At 46.3% G+C, this 17,588-nt stretch overlaps 1 protein-coding gene across 2 annotated transcripts; it reads left to right on the top strand.

Moving 5' to 3' along the window:
• The first annotated feature begins 8,314 nt into the window (after positions 1-8,314).
• On the top strand, positions 8,315-17,188 carry pigt (phosphatidylinositol glycan anchor biosynthesis class T). 2 transcript variants are annotated; one of them, XM_012971797.3, is made up of 12 exons: positions 8,315-8,578; positions 9,687-9,864; positions 10,556-10,683; positions 10,871-10,971; positions 11,527-11,613; positions 11,902-11,989; positions 12,115-12,212; positions 12,559-12,727; positions 12,823-13,023; positions 13,359-13,524; positions 13,892-13,975; positions 16,650-17,188. In XM_012971797.3, exons 1-12 carry the CDS (start codon positions 8,395-8,397, stop codon positions 16,900-16,902), a joined length of 1,737 nt encoding a protein of 578 aa, XP_012827251.2. In that variant the 5' UTR covers positions 8,315-8,394; the 3' UTR covers positions 16,903-17,188.
• The last annotated feature ends 400 nt before the right edge of the window (positions 17,189-17,588 follow it).

The raw sequence follows: 17,588 nt of genomic DNA, 5'->3' as shown, positions 1-17,588 counted from the left end.
ACCTCTATATTCTGCCCACTACTCCCTGCCTACCTCTATATTCTGCCCACTACTCCCTGCCTACTTCAATACTCTGCCCACTACTCCCTGCCTCTATATTCTGCCCACTACTCCCTGCCTACCTCAACACTCTGCCCACTACTCCCTGCCTCTATATTCTGCCCACTACTCCCTGCCTACCTCTATATTCTGCCCACTACTCCCTGCCTACCTCTATATTCTGCCCACTACTCCCTGCCTACCTCTATATTCTGCCCACTACTCCCTGCCTACCTCAATACTCTGCCCACTACTCCCTGCCTACCTCTATATTCTGCCCACTACTCCCTGCCTACCTCAATACTCTGCCCACTACTCCCTGCCTACCTCTATATTCTGCCCACTACTGCCTGCCTACCTCTATATTCTGCCCACTACTCCCTGCCTCTATATTCTGCCCACTACTCCCTGCCTACCTCTATATTCTGCCCACTACTCCCTGCCTACCTCTATATTCTGCCCACTACTCCCTGCCTACCTCTATATTCTGCCCACTACTCCCTGCCTACTTCAATACTCTGCCCACTACTCCCTGCCTCTATATTCTGCCCACTACTCCCTGCCTACCTCAACACTCTGCCCACTACTCCCTGCCTCTATATTCTGCCCACTACTCCCTGGCTCTAAATTCTGCCCACTACTCCCTGCCTACCTCTATATTCTGCCCACTACTCCCTGCCTACCTCTATATTCTGCCCACTACTCCCTGCCTACCTCTATATTCTGCCCACTACTCCCTGCCTACCTCTATATTCTGCCCACTACTCCCTGCCTCTAAATTCTGCCCACTACTCCCTGCCTCTATATTCTACTAACTTCCTCTATATTCAATGACCATCTCTGAATAATGCCAACCTCTGCCCTCCTGTACCTATATGAGTGTCACTATACGCTGACCACCTCTATATACTTCCTATTAACCCCTGCCCATCTGCCCATTACTATATACTTTCCATCACTGCCCTTTCCTGCCCCCGGTGCCCAATACACACTGACCATCTTCCTGCACTTCCCTCACCCAATGCCCCAGTATATCCTTGCCATCCTTTACCTTGTTACAAGCCTATAACCATGTTCAGCCTGTGCCATCTAGCACATAGGTTATTCTGTGCTTCAGGGTTGGGCTGAGTAAGGATCCTGGGTGCCAGTAACTGGCTCTCCCTTGCTATACAGTGTTGGGGTTCAAGCCCCCCATAGGCTTCCCTATACCCATGTGTGCACTCTTCTGTGCCGCTGATAATTATATTGCAGTTAATAAGCTCTATACCTCACCAGCAAGCTTATGCTGCCCCCCTCTGCCCGTGTGTGGGTAGTGCCATGCTGCTTCTGCTCAGAGCAGGCACCCTTTGGCGGCCCATGTGACACCCTACACTAGGTGCTGTCATTCACTTGAAATAGTAACAGGGAGATTGTTGGGGAAGTCAGGCAATGCAAGACCAGGGCACAAGTTCAGCTCTGCCATAAGAATCAATGCCTGGTTACTGGGTACTGGGAGTTGCAATGTAACATCCATTGGGAGTCCCGCGAGGATAAAGTGAATAAGCCCCACAAATCACATGCACTTGCAAACCCCTGTGCCTCTCAACCTCTATGTTTACACCAGGGGGTACATTATTCTCTCTATATACACTAATGGGGTCATGTGATAATCCAGATCAATCAATTAGCCAGCAGGTAACATTTTCTGGCCAGCTTCTTTGAAGCAAACACTTGATTGGTTGCTTTGGGTTACAAGGCCTGGGACACGTTCTGCAGGCTGCAGCTGCTAATACATTGCCCCATTGCTTTACCAGCAGTACGCCATGTGCCTGTTCCATGCATTTAGATTGTAAGCTCTTGTGTGCAGAGAATAGGGAAAAAGACCCAGGGTCGTCATTAGTGGGGTACAAGGGGCACATTAGAGACATGGTCACATAAGGGGTATTTTTTTTTCCATTGGGACCCCATTTTACTTGTTGGCAGGACCCACCACCTGGGGGACCCAAATGACTAGTAGATTAATAATTTGAGCCCTGCTAACTTAGTACATGGGCCCCCAAGTTTACTGATAGTGTCCCTGGAAAAACCAACCGGCCCATCTCTTTCGGTCAAACTTTCCCTGCAAGTAGCTAAATAAATAGTGATTAATTGAGTGACTGGCCCGCAGTACACATAGTAACTTGCTAGTTATAACTGTTCCTAACAACCCGTGACCTTATTTAGGGTGTCCCCACGGGTGGGTTGCCATGGTAACAGTCCTAGGAACAATTCTAGCGCATTAAAAGCTACAATGGCCATCGGATTATGCATTGTTTGCTTAAGGGATTTATTATGGCAATAAATCAGAAGCCTTTTGTGAAAGCCCCGGGGCCCCATCACAGATAACATTTTTGGTGCATGCCATTTCATCAGTTAGTCTCCTTGTTGCCAGGCAACCAGTTATAGGAGTAGGTGGTGAAATGGAGCCACCGAATTCCGAAAAAGCTACATGCCAAACTTATGGCCTTTAGGGGACGAGAGTGAAATTCTTTCTTGGGGACCAGGCCCAGGCCCAGACTGGCAATCTGTGGGTTCAGGCAAATGCCAGAGGGGCTGCTGTAAGATGCCATAGACACTCACTATTTATTGGGCTGGGGGGCTGTTTGGGCCTCTGAGTACTTGGAATGCTCGGGCCCAGGCCCAGACTGGCAATCTGTGGGTTCAGGCAAATGCCAGAGGGGCTGCTGTAAGGTGCCATAGACAGTCACTATTTATTGGGCTGGGGGGGCTGTTTGTGCCTCTGGGTACTTGGAATGACAGGACCCAGGCCCAGACTGGCAATCTGTGGGTTCAGGCAAATGCCAGGGGGCTGCTGTAAGATGCCATAGACACTCACTATTTATTGGGCTGGGGGGGCTGTTTGGGCCTCTGGGTACTTGGAATGCCAGGACCCAGGCCCAGACTGGCAATCTGTGGGTTCAGGCAAATGCCAGAGGGGCTGCTGTAAGGTGCCATAGTCACTCACTATTTATTGGGCTGGGGGGGCTGTTTGTGCCTCTGGGTACTTGGAATGCCAGGACCCAGGCCCAGACTGGCAATCTGTGGGTTCAGGCAAATGCCAGAGGGGCTGCTGTAAGATGCCATAGACACTCACTATTTATTGGGCTGGGGGGGCTGTTTGGGCCTCTGAGTACTTGGAATGCCAGGGCCCAGGCCCAGACTGGCAATCTGTGGGTTCAGGCAAATGCCAGAGGGGCTGCTGTAAGATGCCATAGTCACTATTTATTGGGCTGGGGGGGGGGGCTGTTTGGGCCTCTGGGTACTGGGAATGCCAGGACCCAGGCCCAGACTGGCAATCTGTGGGTTCAGGCAAATGCCAGGGGGCTGCTGTAAGATGCCATAGACACTCACTATTTATTGGGCTTGGGGGGCTGTTTGGGCCTCTGGGTACTTGGAATGCCAGGACCCAGGCCCAGACTGGCAATCTGTGGGTTCAGGCAAATGCCAGGGGGCTGCTGTAAGATGCTATAGACACTCACTATTTATTGGGCTGGGGGGGCTGTTTGGGCCTCTGGGTACTTGGAATGCCAGGACCCAGGCCCAGACTGGCAATCTGTGGGTTCAGGCAAATGCCAGAGGGGCTGCTGTAAGATGCCATAGACACTCACTATTTATTGGGCTGGGGGGGCTGTTTGGGCCTCTGAGTACTTGGAATGCCAGGGCCCAGGCCCAGACTGGCAATCTGTGGGTTCAGGCAAATGCCAGAGGGGCTGCTGTAAGATGCCATAGTCACTATTTATTGGGCTGGGGGGGGGGGCTGTTTGGGCCTCTGTGTACTTGGAATGCCAGGGCCCAGGCCCAGACTGGCAATCTGTGGGTTCAGGCAAATGCCAGAGGGGCTGCTGTAAGATGCCATAGACACTCACTATTTATTGGGCTGGGGGGGGGGCTGTTTGGGCCTCTGGGTACTTGGAATGCCAGGACCCAGGCCCAGACTGTCAATCTGTGGGTTCAGGCAAATGCCAGAGGGGCTGCTGTAAAATGCCCTAGAAATTCACTTTTTAGTGGGCCTCTGGGAATTTAGAATACCAGGGCCACTTTTGACTCCCAGTCCACACCCTTTGGGAATGCTACCAATTGAAGGCTTTCCACTGGAGATACTATCCTTATATACATGAATATATAGCTGTTGGTCTCTAATTGGGGAGGGTAAGCCTACCTAATGCATCACTTTTCTCTTACTATGGTGTTAAACTAGAACTCCCAGTATCCCCAACAGCCAAACAAAACTTGTTCAGTGGCAGAATAAGATTTTGTAGGGGCAGCCCATCAAGCACAATAATCTATCACAAGCTCAGGCCTGAAGGGCCCCATAGAATTCTGGCCCCTAGTGCAACTGTACTGTGCTAATAAATGATACCCCCTGAGTTCTAATGGAATTGTGCTGTAAAGCAAATATAATATTCAGTGTCTTTCAAAGTATTTGGACTCCCAAATACAAATAAGTAGGATGAGCCCGTGTAGCTTACTTACTTACTTACACTATGTTACGGATTTAAAAATCAATAGATTCACTATAAACAGCAGAAGCCTAGAAAACCATAGAAATCTGATTTACCTGTATAATTATTGTTGCATAATGACACTTAACAAAGGATGCCTCTCTAATTGGGCCAAGCAGGCTGCGTGTACAATATGTCAGTGTAAATGCTACATACAGTGATACATGAAATATTATTATAGGTAAATGCAGAAATGAGCACACGCTCCAACAATTACCAGAACTGCAAAACTCCAACCAGCCGAGTTACAGTAAGAGCTCCCTCTAGTAATTACATGCTATAAATTAGTGAATGCATTAGAATCAACGGCAACCTGATTATTACATATATATATTTATTGTATGAAAAGTTTTTGCACCTCCAGCAGGCACATACTGCACATTGTCAGGGCTCACCTACACAATCAGATGTTTAAGGCCCTCCCCTGTACCTTCCAACCTCCACCCCGCAGCACACTCCTGGTTCTGAATGTGATTCTCTAAGCTTCTTTTCTCATTGTCAAATTATTTTTCCTTTCTTTTTATTAATCTCGAATTAATCCTTTCTGCTTCCCATTCCCCCTTCTGTTTCTCTCTTTGCTTTCCTATATTCTTCCCTTGTCTTCTTCCCACCTTACCCGCCTCTCATTTGCTGTCCATTCTCTACACTAAAGGTGGCCATACACGGACCGATTTTTTACTTACAAACGACCGATTCCCGAACGATCCGATGCTATCGTTAAGTTATCGTATAGTTGGTGGTGTACGAACGATCGTCGGCCCACTAAACGAGCCGACATTATCGTCCCCAAAATCGATCGGCCAGGTTTAAAAATTTTGGTCGTTTAACGATAAAATCTGCCAGTTGGTGTGAGTGTCAGACATTTGTCTTTCAACGATTGTTCTCTGCGCATGTCACGATTGCCAGCAGCGGAAGTCAACGACATCGATCGTACGTAGATGTATGATCGTAGGTATTTTACGATAATGATGCGACAAAATCTTTCCCGAATTATCGTTGCCCGTGGATGGCATATCGTATGGGAACTCGATCGCCATACGATCGTTTGTCGATATAATCGTTCATCGCACAACGAGCGAAATCGCCTCGTGTATGGCCACCTTTACCCATGTTATCTTTCCCCCCCTTAGGGGGCTGTTCCTGCTGAATTGTGCTTAGTACAGGGGAATCCCTATGCTGCCACAGTTTTATGGTATCTCTCTGTACAGGCTATGAGCAAACTTAGGGGGCTGTTCCTGCTGAATTGTGCTTAGTACAGGGGAATCCCTATGTGCCATAGTTTTATGGTATCTCTCTGTACAGGCTATGAGCAAACTTAGGGGGCTGTTCCTGCTGAATTGTGCTTAGTACAGGGGAATCCCTATGCTGCCATAGTTTTATGGTATCTCTCTGTACAGGCTATGAGCAAACTTAGGGGGCTGTTTCCGCTGAATTGTGCTTAGTACAGGGGAATCCCTATTCTGCCATAGTTTTATGGTATCTCTCTGTACAGGCTATGAGCAAACTTAGGGGGCTGTTCCTGCTGAATTGTGCTTAGTACAGGGGAATCCCTATGTGTCATAGTTTTATGGTATCTCTCTGTACAGGCTATGAGCAAACTTAGGGGGCTGTTTCCGCTGAATTGTGCTTAGTACAGGGGAATCCCTATTCTGCCATAGTTTTATGGTATCTCTCTGTACAGGCTATGAGCAAACTTAGGGGGCTGTTCCTGCTGAATTGTGCTTAGTACAGGGGAATCCCTATGTGCCATAGTTTTATGGTATCTCTCTGTACAGGCTATGAGCAAACTTAGGGGGCTGTTCCTGCTGAATTGTGCTTAGTACAGGGGAATCCCTATGCTGCCATAGTTTTATGGTATCTCTCTGTACAGGCTATGAGCAAACTTAGGGGGCTGTTCCTGCTGAATTGTGCTTAGTACAGGGGAATCCCTATGCTGCCATAGTTTTATGGTATCTCTCTGTACAGACTATGAGCAAACTTAGGGGGCTGTTTCCGCTGAATTGTGCTTAGTACAGGGGAATCCCTATGCTGCCATAATTTTATGGTATCTCTCTGTACAGGCTATGAGCAAACTTAGGGGGCTGTTCCTGCTGAATTGTGCTTAGTACAGGGGAATCCCTATGCTGCCATAGTTTTATGGTATCTTTTTGTACAGGCTATGAGCAAACTTAGGGGGCTGTTGCTGCTGAATTGTGCTGCTTTATAAATGGAAGGAGGGAGTAGTGCATAAGGTGGCACATTTAAACTTCTCACTGCTCCCCTTTCCCTTCTGCTGGATAGTCAGCAGAGCTTTGTCAGATTATACCTGTGATCCCCAACCAGTGTCTCGGGGGCAACCACCACCCCCTTTGATGTTGATCCCAGTGGCCTCAAAGTAGGCGCCATTTTTACATTTCAGGCTTGGAGGTAAGTTTTGGAAGCACAAAGACACACCAAATAGCCAATCACAGCCCTTATTTGGCATTCCTAAAGAACTTTTTTTCATGCTTGTGTGGCTCACCAACACTTTTTACATCTGAGTGTGGCTCAAGAGTAAATCCCTGGATTATAGAATAAGGTACAGTCCAACCAGCGTAGCAGTGCCGCACCACAACCAGGGCACAGGCCCACAGCTATAAATAATAAAGATTAAATGGCTGCAGCTTACTTTTCTTTCATAGTTTCATGCTCATCTTTTCCTCCACTATTCCAGAGGAGTCATTTATTAATGAGGTGCTAAACTGCAATTGGTCCGTTCTGCTTTTTTTTCCCTTTCTATATATTACATGCATTTCTTCTTCTGTTTATCCATACTCTTCCCTTCTCCTTTGCACTCTGCTCTGTTTTCCTGCTGTAGTTTCTAAAGCTGGCCATACACGCACCGATAATATCGTACGAAACCTCGTTTCGTACGATATTAGGTGCGTGTATGGTATGTCGGCGAGTCGACCGATATCGCAGGAAGCTGATGATATCGGTCGACTCGCCGATCAGACCAGTTTGAAAATTTTGATCGGGCGCCATAGAAGGCGCCTGACCAAAATCTCCCTTCAGCGCTGAATCGGCAGAAGGAGGTAGAAATCCTATTGTTTCTACCTCCTTATCTGCCGTTTCTACCTCCTTACCTGCTGATTCAGCCCTGAATGGTGTGTGGCGGATCTGACGATGTTTCGTGCGACCGATGGTTGCACGAAACATCGTCAGATCGCCACATGTATGGCCACCTTTACTCACATTATCTGTTATCTATATGTTTTCTGTTCTTAATCTCCCTTTTCTCTGCATTCTGTGCTTTTATTTTCTTTCCTCTCAGCAACTTTGCCCTGCTCTCCTTCCCTCTTTATAGTTCTTTCTCCCATTAACTTCTTTTCAATAGTTAAAAAAGCTGTGCAGGGACTGCTACTCGCATATATACCTTATCTTATCTTGTGGAACTCCTGCACAGAGGGCTTGCTAGCTTGTAACAAACCCAGGCCATCTAACTGCATTCTCTAGTCAAGTCCATTACTTTTCAAGCGGACTCAGTTCACCAATTCTATTCTTTCGCTTTTCTCTTTGGTTCATTGCACCTCTTGGCACATTATTATATTTTGTACATCATTATATTTATTTAAGCACCAGTACCAATGAATTACTCAAGCACTACGGAACTACGGAACGCATGCGCATTACCAGTTTCCTCTCTCTCGCTTTCGATTGGACGAATCCATATCTTGCCCTGATTAGTCCCTCGATCGGCTGTCAAAGTTTATTCACGCCCTTGGTCGGTTTGATTGGCTAAGACTGCTGAACCCGTATCTAATTGGCTAATTCCTTTCATTGCCAAAGGGAAGCGGAAGGGTTGCTAGGGTGGAAGATGGCCGGCGCTGTGCTTGTAGCCGCTGCTCTGTGGGCCAGCGTTTGGGCCGGGCAGTGTGCCGAGCCGCCTGGGAGTGATGTCTTCCGAGAGGAGCTGCTCCTCACACCGCTGCGCTCCGGGGACATCGCCGCCACCTTTCAGTTTCGGACCCGCCTGGATGCCGACCTGAGGAAGGAGAAGGGTGAGGAGCTTGGGGAGGCCCGCAGCGCAGTTATATTGTGGGGATGTGCCTTACCTCAGCCTACTACTGGGTTACGGGTTCGGCATCCAGTTACCTCTAGCCAGGGATGATGGGAGTTGCAGTGCAAGAACTGACAGGAAATAACACAGAGTGCGAATGGGAGGAGGGGGGCACTGATAACGCCCTGTCTCTGGGATTGGTAGCCCCTGATACTGATTGAATACACTCCCCAGCAGGGTTTGATTGGCAATTTGCTGATCGTTGGGAGTTTTAGTTTTGGAACATATGGGGACCCATGACTAGAATCAGGCCCTATATAACATAAATAGGTACCTACAGCTAGTATGGAACTCTCTCTCTCTCCACTATTAATTATGATGATTTCAGCTATTATTTCCTATATATATATATATATATATATATATATATATATATATATATACACACAGCAGTGAAGAGATCCGCACTCACAGGACTAGTGATATAGCCGAAACGTTAGTCTTCTCAATAAACACCAGATTCATTGTATAAGTCCTGTGAGTGCGGATCTCTTCGCTGCTGTATCTAGTTCTTCATATCTAGAGAGAGTGTATTAAGTTTTATATATTTCAATAAAAGCTAATTTTTAAAAGATTCCCAGTGTGCACCGCTATACCTGTGGACTTTATTGAAATTGCTTGAATCGGTAGCACCTGGGTCAATTAGCCATTTGCTAAGGAGTGCTGAACCCTCGTGGTTTGTATATATATATATATATATATATATTCTCCTTCAGAAAGCACTCACGGTATTTGCAAAAAAAGCGAGTATTTATTTACACAAAAATGTCTACGCGTTTCGATCCATACAGGATCGTCATCAGGACGGATCAAAACGCGTAGACATTTTTGTGTAAATAAATACTCACTCTTTTTGCAAATACCGTGAGTGCTTTCTGAAGGAGAATATGTCAATTTATGGTTAGCACCCGGTTCTAATCCGCCATTTTGGTGAGTGCCGATTTTGGGACTGATATATGTATATATATATATATATATGTATGTATGTATGTATGTACACACACCAGTTTTTCATATGCTGGGTAACATCTAAATCTTTTCTCCATCAGTCTCCCACTACAGGATCTTCCCTAAAGTGCTGGGCCAGCTCATCTCTAAGTACTCCATTCAGGAGCTGCACCTTTCATTCACCCAGGGATTCTGGCGTACAAAGGCATGGGGCCCACCTCTCCTGCAGGCCCCTACTGGAGCAGAACTCTGGGTCTGGTTTCAGGATTCTGTTACTGAGTGAGTTCCTAAACAGCTCTGCCATTAATCTGAATGCGGGATGTAAAAGGCCAGCAATTCCTTTTCCTCTCTGTAACTGGCATATATATATATATATATATATATATATATATATATACTCGCAGTGCCGCAAAACCCCTCCTTTACCTTGTTCCACTTTGAAGCAATGGATTCTTGGACTTGAAGTCCCTTTGATTTCCAGAGACTCTGTGCAACACCCACTATGGAAAGCAGAATTATTATATTTTCTTTCACTATAAAAATAGTTTTTGGGTAGAGTTCCTGTTTAACTGCAGAGGTAAGGGTGATACATGTGTGTATGGGTGCTGCCCTGAGCAATAGCATATATGTACGTTATAGTTGCTTGCTGAGCAGGGCCAGATTTGTAAGCCACCCTCTGTCCATCGCCCCAGCCCCCGCGCATGCGCAAACTCGCGATCAAGCATGCACGGGTCTTTACAGTCGCATACGGAGCAGCGGGGGAGAGGTCCCCATTGCTCCATTTGTGAGAAAAACTTTAATATTTTGGTGCCCCGGGGCGGCGTGCCACCCTAGGCCCAGGCCTTTGTGGCCTTTCCACAAATCTGGGCCTGTTGCTGAGCATCGCTATACCCTCCCACAGACTTGCAAATAACTGAATTTCATGATTTCATATACATTTATTGTATTGTGTATATGTTTTTGATTGTAGTGTTAATAAAAGTTGGAAAGAGCTCAGTAACATCTTATCGGGTATTTTCTGTGCCTCTCTGAACTTCATCGACTCTACTAACACAGTTACTCCGACTGCATCCTTCAAGCCCCTTGGAGTGGCCAACAGTAAGTGTGCGATGGCTACAGAGCATCTGAAGAGGTTTCTGTGGGCGTAGCATTAGAATAACACATGTGGAATGGGATGTGTATTGCAGGGACCAAGTGCCTTATGCAGGTATCATCTATATGCATGTTGGGACGGGTGATTGCACATTAATAATTATAATATTATCCATCTTATCTGTTCCTACAGTTACAGATCATCACCTGCTCAGATATGCCACGCTTCCCAGAGAGATAGTTTGCACAGAAAATCTAACTCCATGGAAGAAACTGCTGCCTTGTGGGTCCAAGGTATTTTAACTATTGTAACTTCATGGCTGAAAATATTCCCTTTATGTACATTTCATGATTTTCACTGTCACCCCAAATAAACGCCTTCTGAAAAACCTGGTGTTCGTAGGCTTCTCCCTATAGCCCCTGGCGTTCAGAGGCTTCTCCCTATAGCCCAGGGGTGGGCAAGCTTTTTGGCTCACGGGCCACATTTACTTACCCCCGGGCCAGACCCGGCCAGGGCGGGCAGGGCCGGGCCAGCGTTACGCCCCCTTAGTCTGTTTAATTCCGGCCCGCCAATGACACCAAGTCTCGCGTGATGAGACTTGGCGTCATCGGCGGGCCGGATTAAAAAGGCCAAGGGGCCGGATGTGGCCCACGGGCCGTAGTTTGCCCACCCCTGCTATAGCCCCTGGCGTTCGGTGGCTTCTCCCAATGGCCCCTGGCGTTCGGTGGCTTCTCCCAATGGCCCCTGGTGTTCGGTGGCTTTATATGCCATCTCACTCCAGCATGTTTTTATGTGGCTACTTTGCTATTTCTGCTCCCTTGTAACTTTGTTTCTTCCTCTCTACACAGGCCGGCCTGGCATCTCTACTGAGGGCTGAACGCTTGTATCACAGCAGTTACCACTCCCAGTCTGTGCATATAAGGCCAATTTGCCAGGTAAGTACTTTTTTTAAACCAGCCCCCCTCACCTTTTGCATAAGATGGGGCTTGGAATGCTAACTATAAAGCAGAGACAGTAATTTATAAATGATAATGCATTAGGGCAAAGACGTAAAAAAAATCTGCTCATTTGGCAAGGTTGCCAAACAAGGGGATCTTTGGCTAATTTTGGCAAATTGGGCTAATACCATTGTTTGGCCCTGGGCAGCCTTATGCAGGCCTGTAGGGATAGGACCTCATTTATGGGTCAGTTTGGTCCTCTCCTGACATAATTTTCTCTTTCAGAATGCAGATTGTTCAAGTGTCTCCTGGGAGTTAAGGCAGGCCCTTACTGTGGTGTTCGATATGTATTCTAGTGGCCAGGGAAAAAGAGGTAACTAAGTACATTCATATCTGATTTTGGACTGTTTATAAGAAGTGTCTCTTCCCTTCTATAGACAGAAGTTATAAGTGCTTTTGTAAATTCCATAAAAAATGCATTGCGTTTTTGTTTTCCAGATTGGTCCATATTTAAAATGTTTTCCCGTACTGTAACTGAGTCGTGTCCTCTGGCATCACAAAGTAAAATCTATGTTGACGTTTCTGGCTGGGGAAAGGTAAACTCTTCAAGGCCTTTTAAATAGCATTGGTACAATGGCCATATAAAGCACTGAAAGTACTGTGTCCTGGGAAGGGAATGTGAATCCTTCTGCTACTGTAAGCCTTATCTGGCTGGGTTTGCTGCCACACAGAGCCCCCCCTAACTGCATGCATTGTATCGAAAAGTATTGTTATTAACTTATTGCTGGTATTAGTGGCAGCAAAGACCTTGAACTGCATTTCTTTTACCCGGTTAGCACATTCCAGTCTATAAAGAGTTCTTGTTGGTAACCTAAAAGTTGCGTTTATAGCCAGGTATTGTGTTGGATTTATTTTTTTTTAAACATGTTCCTTTTCCTGCAGGAAGTTGATCTCTTTGAGCTGAACCCTCCTACCTCCTTGGAAAGACAGGTGGTGGTTCACGGAGACCGCAGAGTGTATGCAGAATACGACCTTTCCCAGCAGGGCACATTCTCCACATCCAGAAACCTTAATGTAGCCCTTAAGTGGAAAGGGCGGACCGCTGAGTCAGGTGAGAACAGCGGTTCATACAGGCTTATGAGGTATGTGCGGATGTTTCATCAACAAGTAAGTAGAACTATACATTAATCATATTCACTTTAGCAGGCCAGCCACAGTCCCCCCTCTTTCATGCCGAACGCTACGTGAGTGGATATGGGTTGCAGTCTGGAGTGATCAACACTATGGTATTTAACAATCACCCGTATAGAGCCTACCCTGTTATGCTGCTGGAGACAGTGCCTTGGTACCTTCGCCTGTATGTGCACACACTGACAATCACTACCAGGGGCAAGGAGAACAAACCCAGTAAGTTTTCTATGAGAGCTATTGTCTTTCCTGCTTAAACCTCTAGCTCAGACCCAGACGGGGATTCAAAATAGGCCCTGGCATTTTAAATACACAGTAGCCCAAGCAGACCCCCACCAGCCCACTAATTTTTTTCCTTCTGGCCACGTATACCTTACTTTAAAGGGCCAGTTCATAGTTCAACCAAAATCATTTCCCTATATGAGTATACTGTACAAATTCCATTAGTAAGTGAGGTGAGCTTGTTGTTATTATACATGGAGAAGGCGATCTAACTGAAAAGGAAATGCTTTGGATGTTATGTATTTGTAGTCATGCTGGCACTGTTCCTCTAGGCTACATCCATTATGAACCGGCAAAGGATCGCCAGCGCCCACACTTGTTAGAGATGCTGATACAGCTGCCTCCAAACTCCATTACTAAAATCAGCATCCAGTTTGAGAGGGCGCTACTGAAATGGACGGAATACCCCCCTGATCCTAACCATGGCTTCTACATCAGGTAGGTTACCCTGCAGTGTATAAGCCTACATTGGGCATATCAAACCTGTGCTGCACAGAACTAATGGGTTTTTTTCTACTTCCAAAGACATAAGTAGAGGATTCTGGGTTCATGTTGTAATCTTATGGTATTATTCAATTGGTGAGGGTTCTTACCCACATGACCCTCTTTTGTAATGGAATTATAACATAGTAGGAGGTTAGAGGTAAATAAAGAATATATGGATTATACATTTTCTTCATAAAGCAAATCCATAAGGAAAGTAGAAATGTCCCTTTAAAGGGCAAATAGTCCTAAATATCAAGGCAACTATTTATGTTAAAGGGATAGGCTTAATATTTGTAACCGTTTATTTATTCTGTTTCAGTCCCTCTGTTCTGAGCGTGCTCATTCCCAGTGTTATTAACCAGAAGACGGACGAACTAGAGGAAAGCACACTGTTCAGCACTCTGTAAGTTTGCCTGTGGTTCGGGGCAGCACTGTTCACCCGGGGGGGGGGGTGTATCATGCTGTTGGTTTAGCATGGAATATATAGGTAATTTCAATCCACGTATACTCACTTTACTACAGCTACCAATTACATTACATTACATTAACATTTATTTATAAAGCGCCAACATATTCCGCAGCGCTGTACAATAAGTGGGTTACATACATTGGACATACAGAGTAACATATAAAGCAATCAATAACCGATACAAGAGGTGAAGAGGGCCCTGCCCAAAAGAGCTTACAATCTACAAGGAGAAAGGGCTGAGACACAAGGTGTGGGAATGGGCATGACCAGAGTTGTGAGAGGTGGGGCACAGGGTATTGCTAAACTAGATTAGGGTAAGCCTCTCTAAATAAATGTGTTTTTAGAGATTTCTTGAAGGCAGAGAGATTGGGAGAAAGTCTGACAGTTTGTGGGAGCGAATTCCAGAGAAGGGGGGCAGCCCTTGCAAAGTCTTGAATGCGAGCGTGTGAGGAGGGAATGAGAGAGGAGTTGAGGAGCAGGTCAGTAGAGGAGCGTAACAAGCGGGTTGGATGGTACCTAGAGATGAGTTCAGAGATGTAGGGTGGGGCAGAGTTATGGACTGCTTTAAATGTGAGGGTCAATAGCTTGAATTTTATCCTGGATGGTAGGGGAAGCCAGTGCAGGGATTGGCAGAGCGGCATGGCAGAGGAGGAGCGGTTGGAGAGGTGTATGAGCCTGGCAGCAGTATTCATTATGGACTGGAGAGGGGACAGTCTTTGGAGGGGAAGGCCAATTAATAGGGAGTTACAGTAGTCCAGGCGAGATATTATAAGAGAGTGAATAAGAATTTTGGCAGCATCTTGGGTGATAAATGATCGGATTTTGGAGATATTTCTTAGGTGAAAGTGACATGATTTGATAAGTGATTGGATATGAGGGGTGAAGGACAGGGCAGAATCAAGGATAACCCCGAGGCACCGGGCCTGGGAAGATGGGGTGATGGTAGAATTGTTAACCGTTATAGATACCTCGGGAACAATGTGGGCGTTGGATGGGGGAAAGAGAACCAGTTCAGTTTTAGAGAGGTTTAATTTCAGGTGACGTTGGGACATCAAAGTGGAGATAGCGGACAGGCAGGAAGAGACGCGAGTTAGAAGCTCTGGGTTGAGATCAGGAGAGGAAAGATAGATCTGAGTATCGTCAGCATAGAGGTGGTACTGAAAGCCAAAAGAACTGATTAGTTTGCCAAGTGAGGAGGTATAGAGAGAAAATAGTAAGGGGCCCAGGACAGAGCCTTGAGGAACCCCAACAGAAAGAGGCAGGGGAGAAGATGATTCCCCATTGTAAGAGACACTGAAGGATCGATCTGAGAGATAAGATGAAAACCAGGATAAGGCAGTGTCACGAAGGCCAAGAGAGCGGAGAGTCTGGAGGAGAAGAGGGTGATCCACAGTGTCAAAAGCAGCAGAGAGATCGAGAAGTATTAGTAGCGAGTAGTGTTTTTTGGCTTTAGCCGAAAGGAGGTCATTTGTTAGTCGGGTTAGAGCAGTTTCTGTGGAGTGTTGTTGTCTAAAACCAGATTGTAGGGGATCCAGGAGGTTATTGTCAGAGAGGAATAGCGTCAGTCGGTTGTATACTAGGCGCTCAAGCAGTTTGGAGATGAATGGGAGCAGAGAGATAGGTCGGAGGTTAGTAGGATTGGAAGGATCTAGGGAGGGTTTTTTCAGAATAGGGGTTACAAGTGCATGTTTCAGTTGGGAGGGAAAGATTCCAGTAGAGAGCGAGAGATTGAATAGATGAGTTAAGGCTTTGATAAGACAGGGGTTGGCATTACGTAGAAGTTTGGTAGGAATGGGATCAAGCGGGCAGGTAGTAAGGTGGGAGGAAGACAGCAGTTTTGAGACTTCCTCTTCAGTCACAGGGGAGAAGGAGCCAAGAAGAGACTGGGGAGCATGTAGGGAGGGAGGGGAATGGTTATGGGGATTTAGTTGTGCAATGTCACTTCGGATGGTGTCAATTTTATTTTTAAAGTGCTCAGCAATAGCTTGAGCAGTGACTGAAGCACACGGAGGGGGCGGAGGAGGGGACAGCAGAGAGTTAAAGGTAGAGAAGAGTTGTGCAGGTTTTTTAGAGAGGGAGTTAATAAGTGCAGTGAAGTAGGTTTGTTTAGCTTGGCAGAGGGTGGTGTTGTAGGAGAGCAGAGCAGATTTGTAGCTGCAGAAATCTGACTCTGACCTTGATTTGCGCCAGCGGCGCTCAAGTGTACGTGACTGTTTTTGGAGGGATTTGGTATGAGCAGTGTGCCAGGGTTGGAGCGGTTTGGGCCTCATGCGTTTAGTCTTGGCAGGAGCAAGCACATTGAGGGCAGTGGTGAGTGTGCTGTAGTAGACAGAGGTAGCCTGATTAGGACAAGAGACCATTTGGATGTTAGAATGAATAGAGTCAAAGGTAGAAGAGAGATGTGACGTGTTTAGGGATTGCAGGTCTCGGTATGTGTATGTTTGGGGGGCAGCAGAGGGTGTAGAGGGAGTAAGCGAGAGGTGAAATGTGAGCAGATTGTGATCAGAGAGGGGGAAACCAATGCACTTGCCCCACCGGTGTGGATGTTGTGTTAATGTTTTAGATCATTTATAACTGGTTTTAAAAAGCTATCACCCCCTCTCTGCAGGTTTCCATCATCAGATGGTTCAAGCTACTTCATGCGTCTGTACACAGAACCCCTACTGGTTAACCTTCCCACACCAGACTTCAGCATGCCCTACAATGTCATCTGCCTAACTTGCACCGTGGTGGCCGTGGGCTACGGCTCTTTTTATAATCTGCTCACCAGGACATTCCAGGTTGAAGATAGAAAAGGAGGTGGCCTGGCTAAGACTATAGCCAATCTGATACGCAGGTTGCGTGGGGTACCACCTTTATAAGAAACCGGGCTGCTACCTTTATAAGAGGATTTGTGTTAATGACCAACACAGCCGGTCACCCAGTATAAGAGGTAGAACATGATGGGTTAAATAAGTAACACACTTTTGTGGTGGCAGAACAACAATGTCAAAAAGAAGAGAATGGTGAGAAAACAGTTTTACGGCCTTCTAAAAGGCAACAATCAAAAGCTGACAGTTTGGGTTGGCCGCAATGTACGCCTGGTGCATCATTCAGGGTTTGGGGGTAATTTATGTTTTTTTTGTTAATAAAAGTTTAAAGTGGTTATTGCTGTTGTGACCGTGGCTGTTATGTACTTTAATGGCAGTATTTTATGTCATATATGCTTTTATGTCATATAATTCTGTTGTGCACTGGAAGGCTTTTCTGAGATTATACATCATCTGTATCAGCCCCTGTCCCAGTGGAGCTTACAGTCTAAGGTCCCTATAACAGTCACACAAACTATGGTCAGTTTTCTCTGGAGCAAGTTAACCTGCCTGTATGTTTTCAGAGAGTGGGAGGAGACCCATGCAGACAAGTGAATGGATGGTGGTGGAATGTCATTGTGGTGGACTATAGTGACCCTTTTGTTTAACTTTTTAATAAATATGCCCCTTTGTATACAAAGAAAATGGTGAAAGTTGCAGCCTGTCAGTGAAAACACTAGATGGCAGTGTTACTCTCC

This window comes from Xenopus tropicalis, chromosome 10, assembly GCF_000004195.4.
Source record: "Xenopus tropicalis strain Nigerian chromosome 10, UCB_Xtro_10.0, whole genome shotgun sequence".
In the NCBI taxonomy this organism is placed as follows: domain Eukaryota; kingdom Metazoa; phylum Chordata; class Amphibia; order Anura; family Pipidae; genus Xenopus; species Xenopus tropicalis.
The sequence above is the reverse complement of the archived record's forward strand: the minus strand, read 5'-3'. Positions and strand labels throughout refer to the sequence as shown.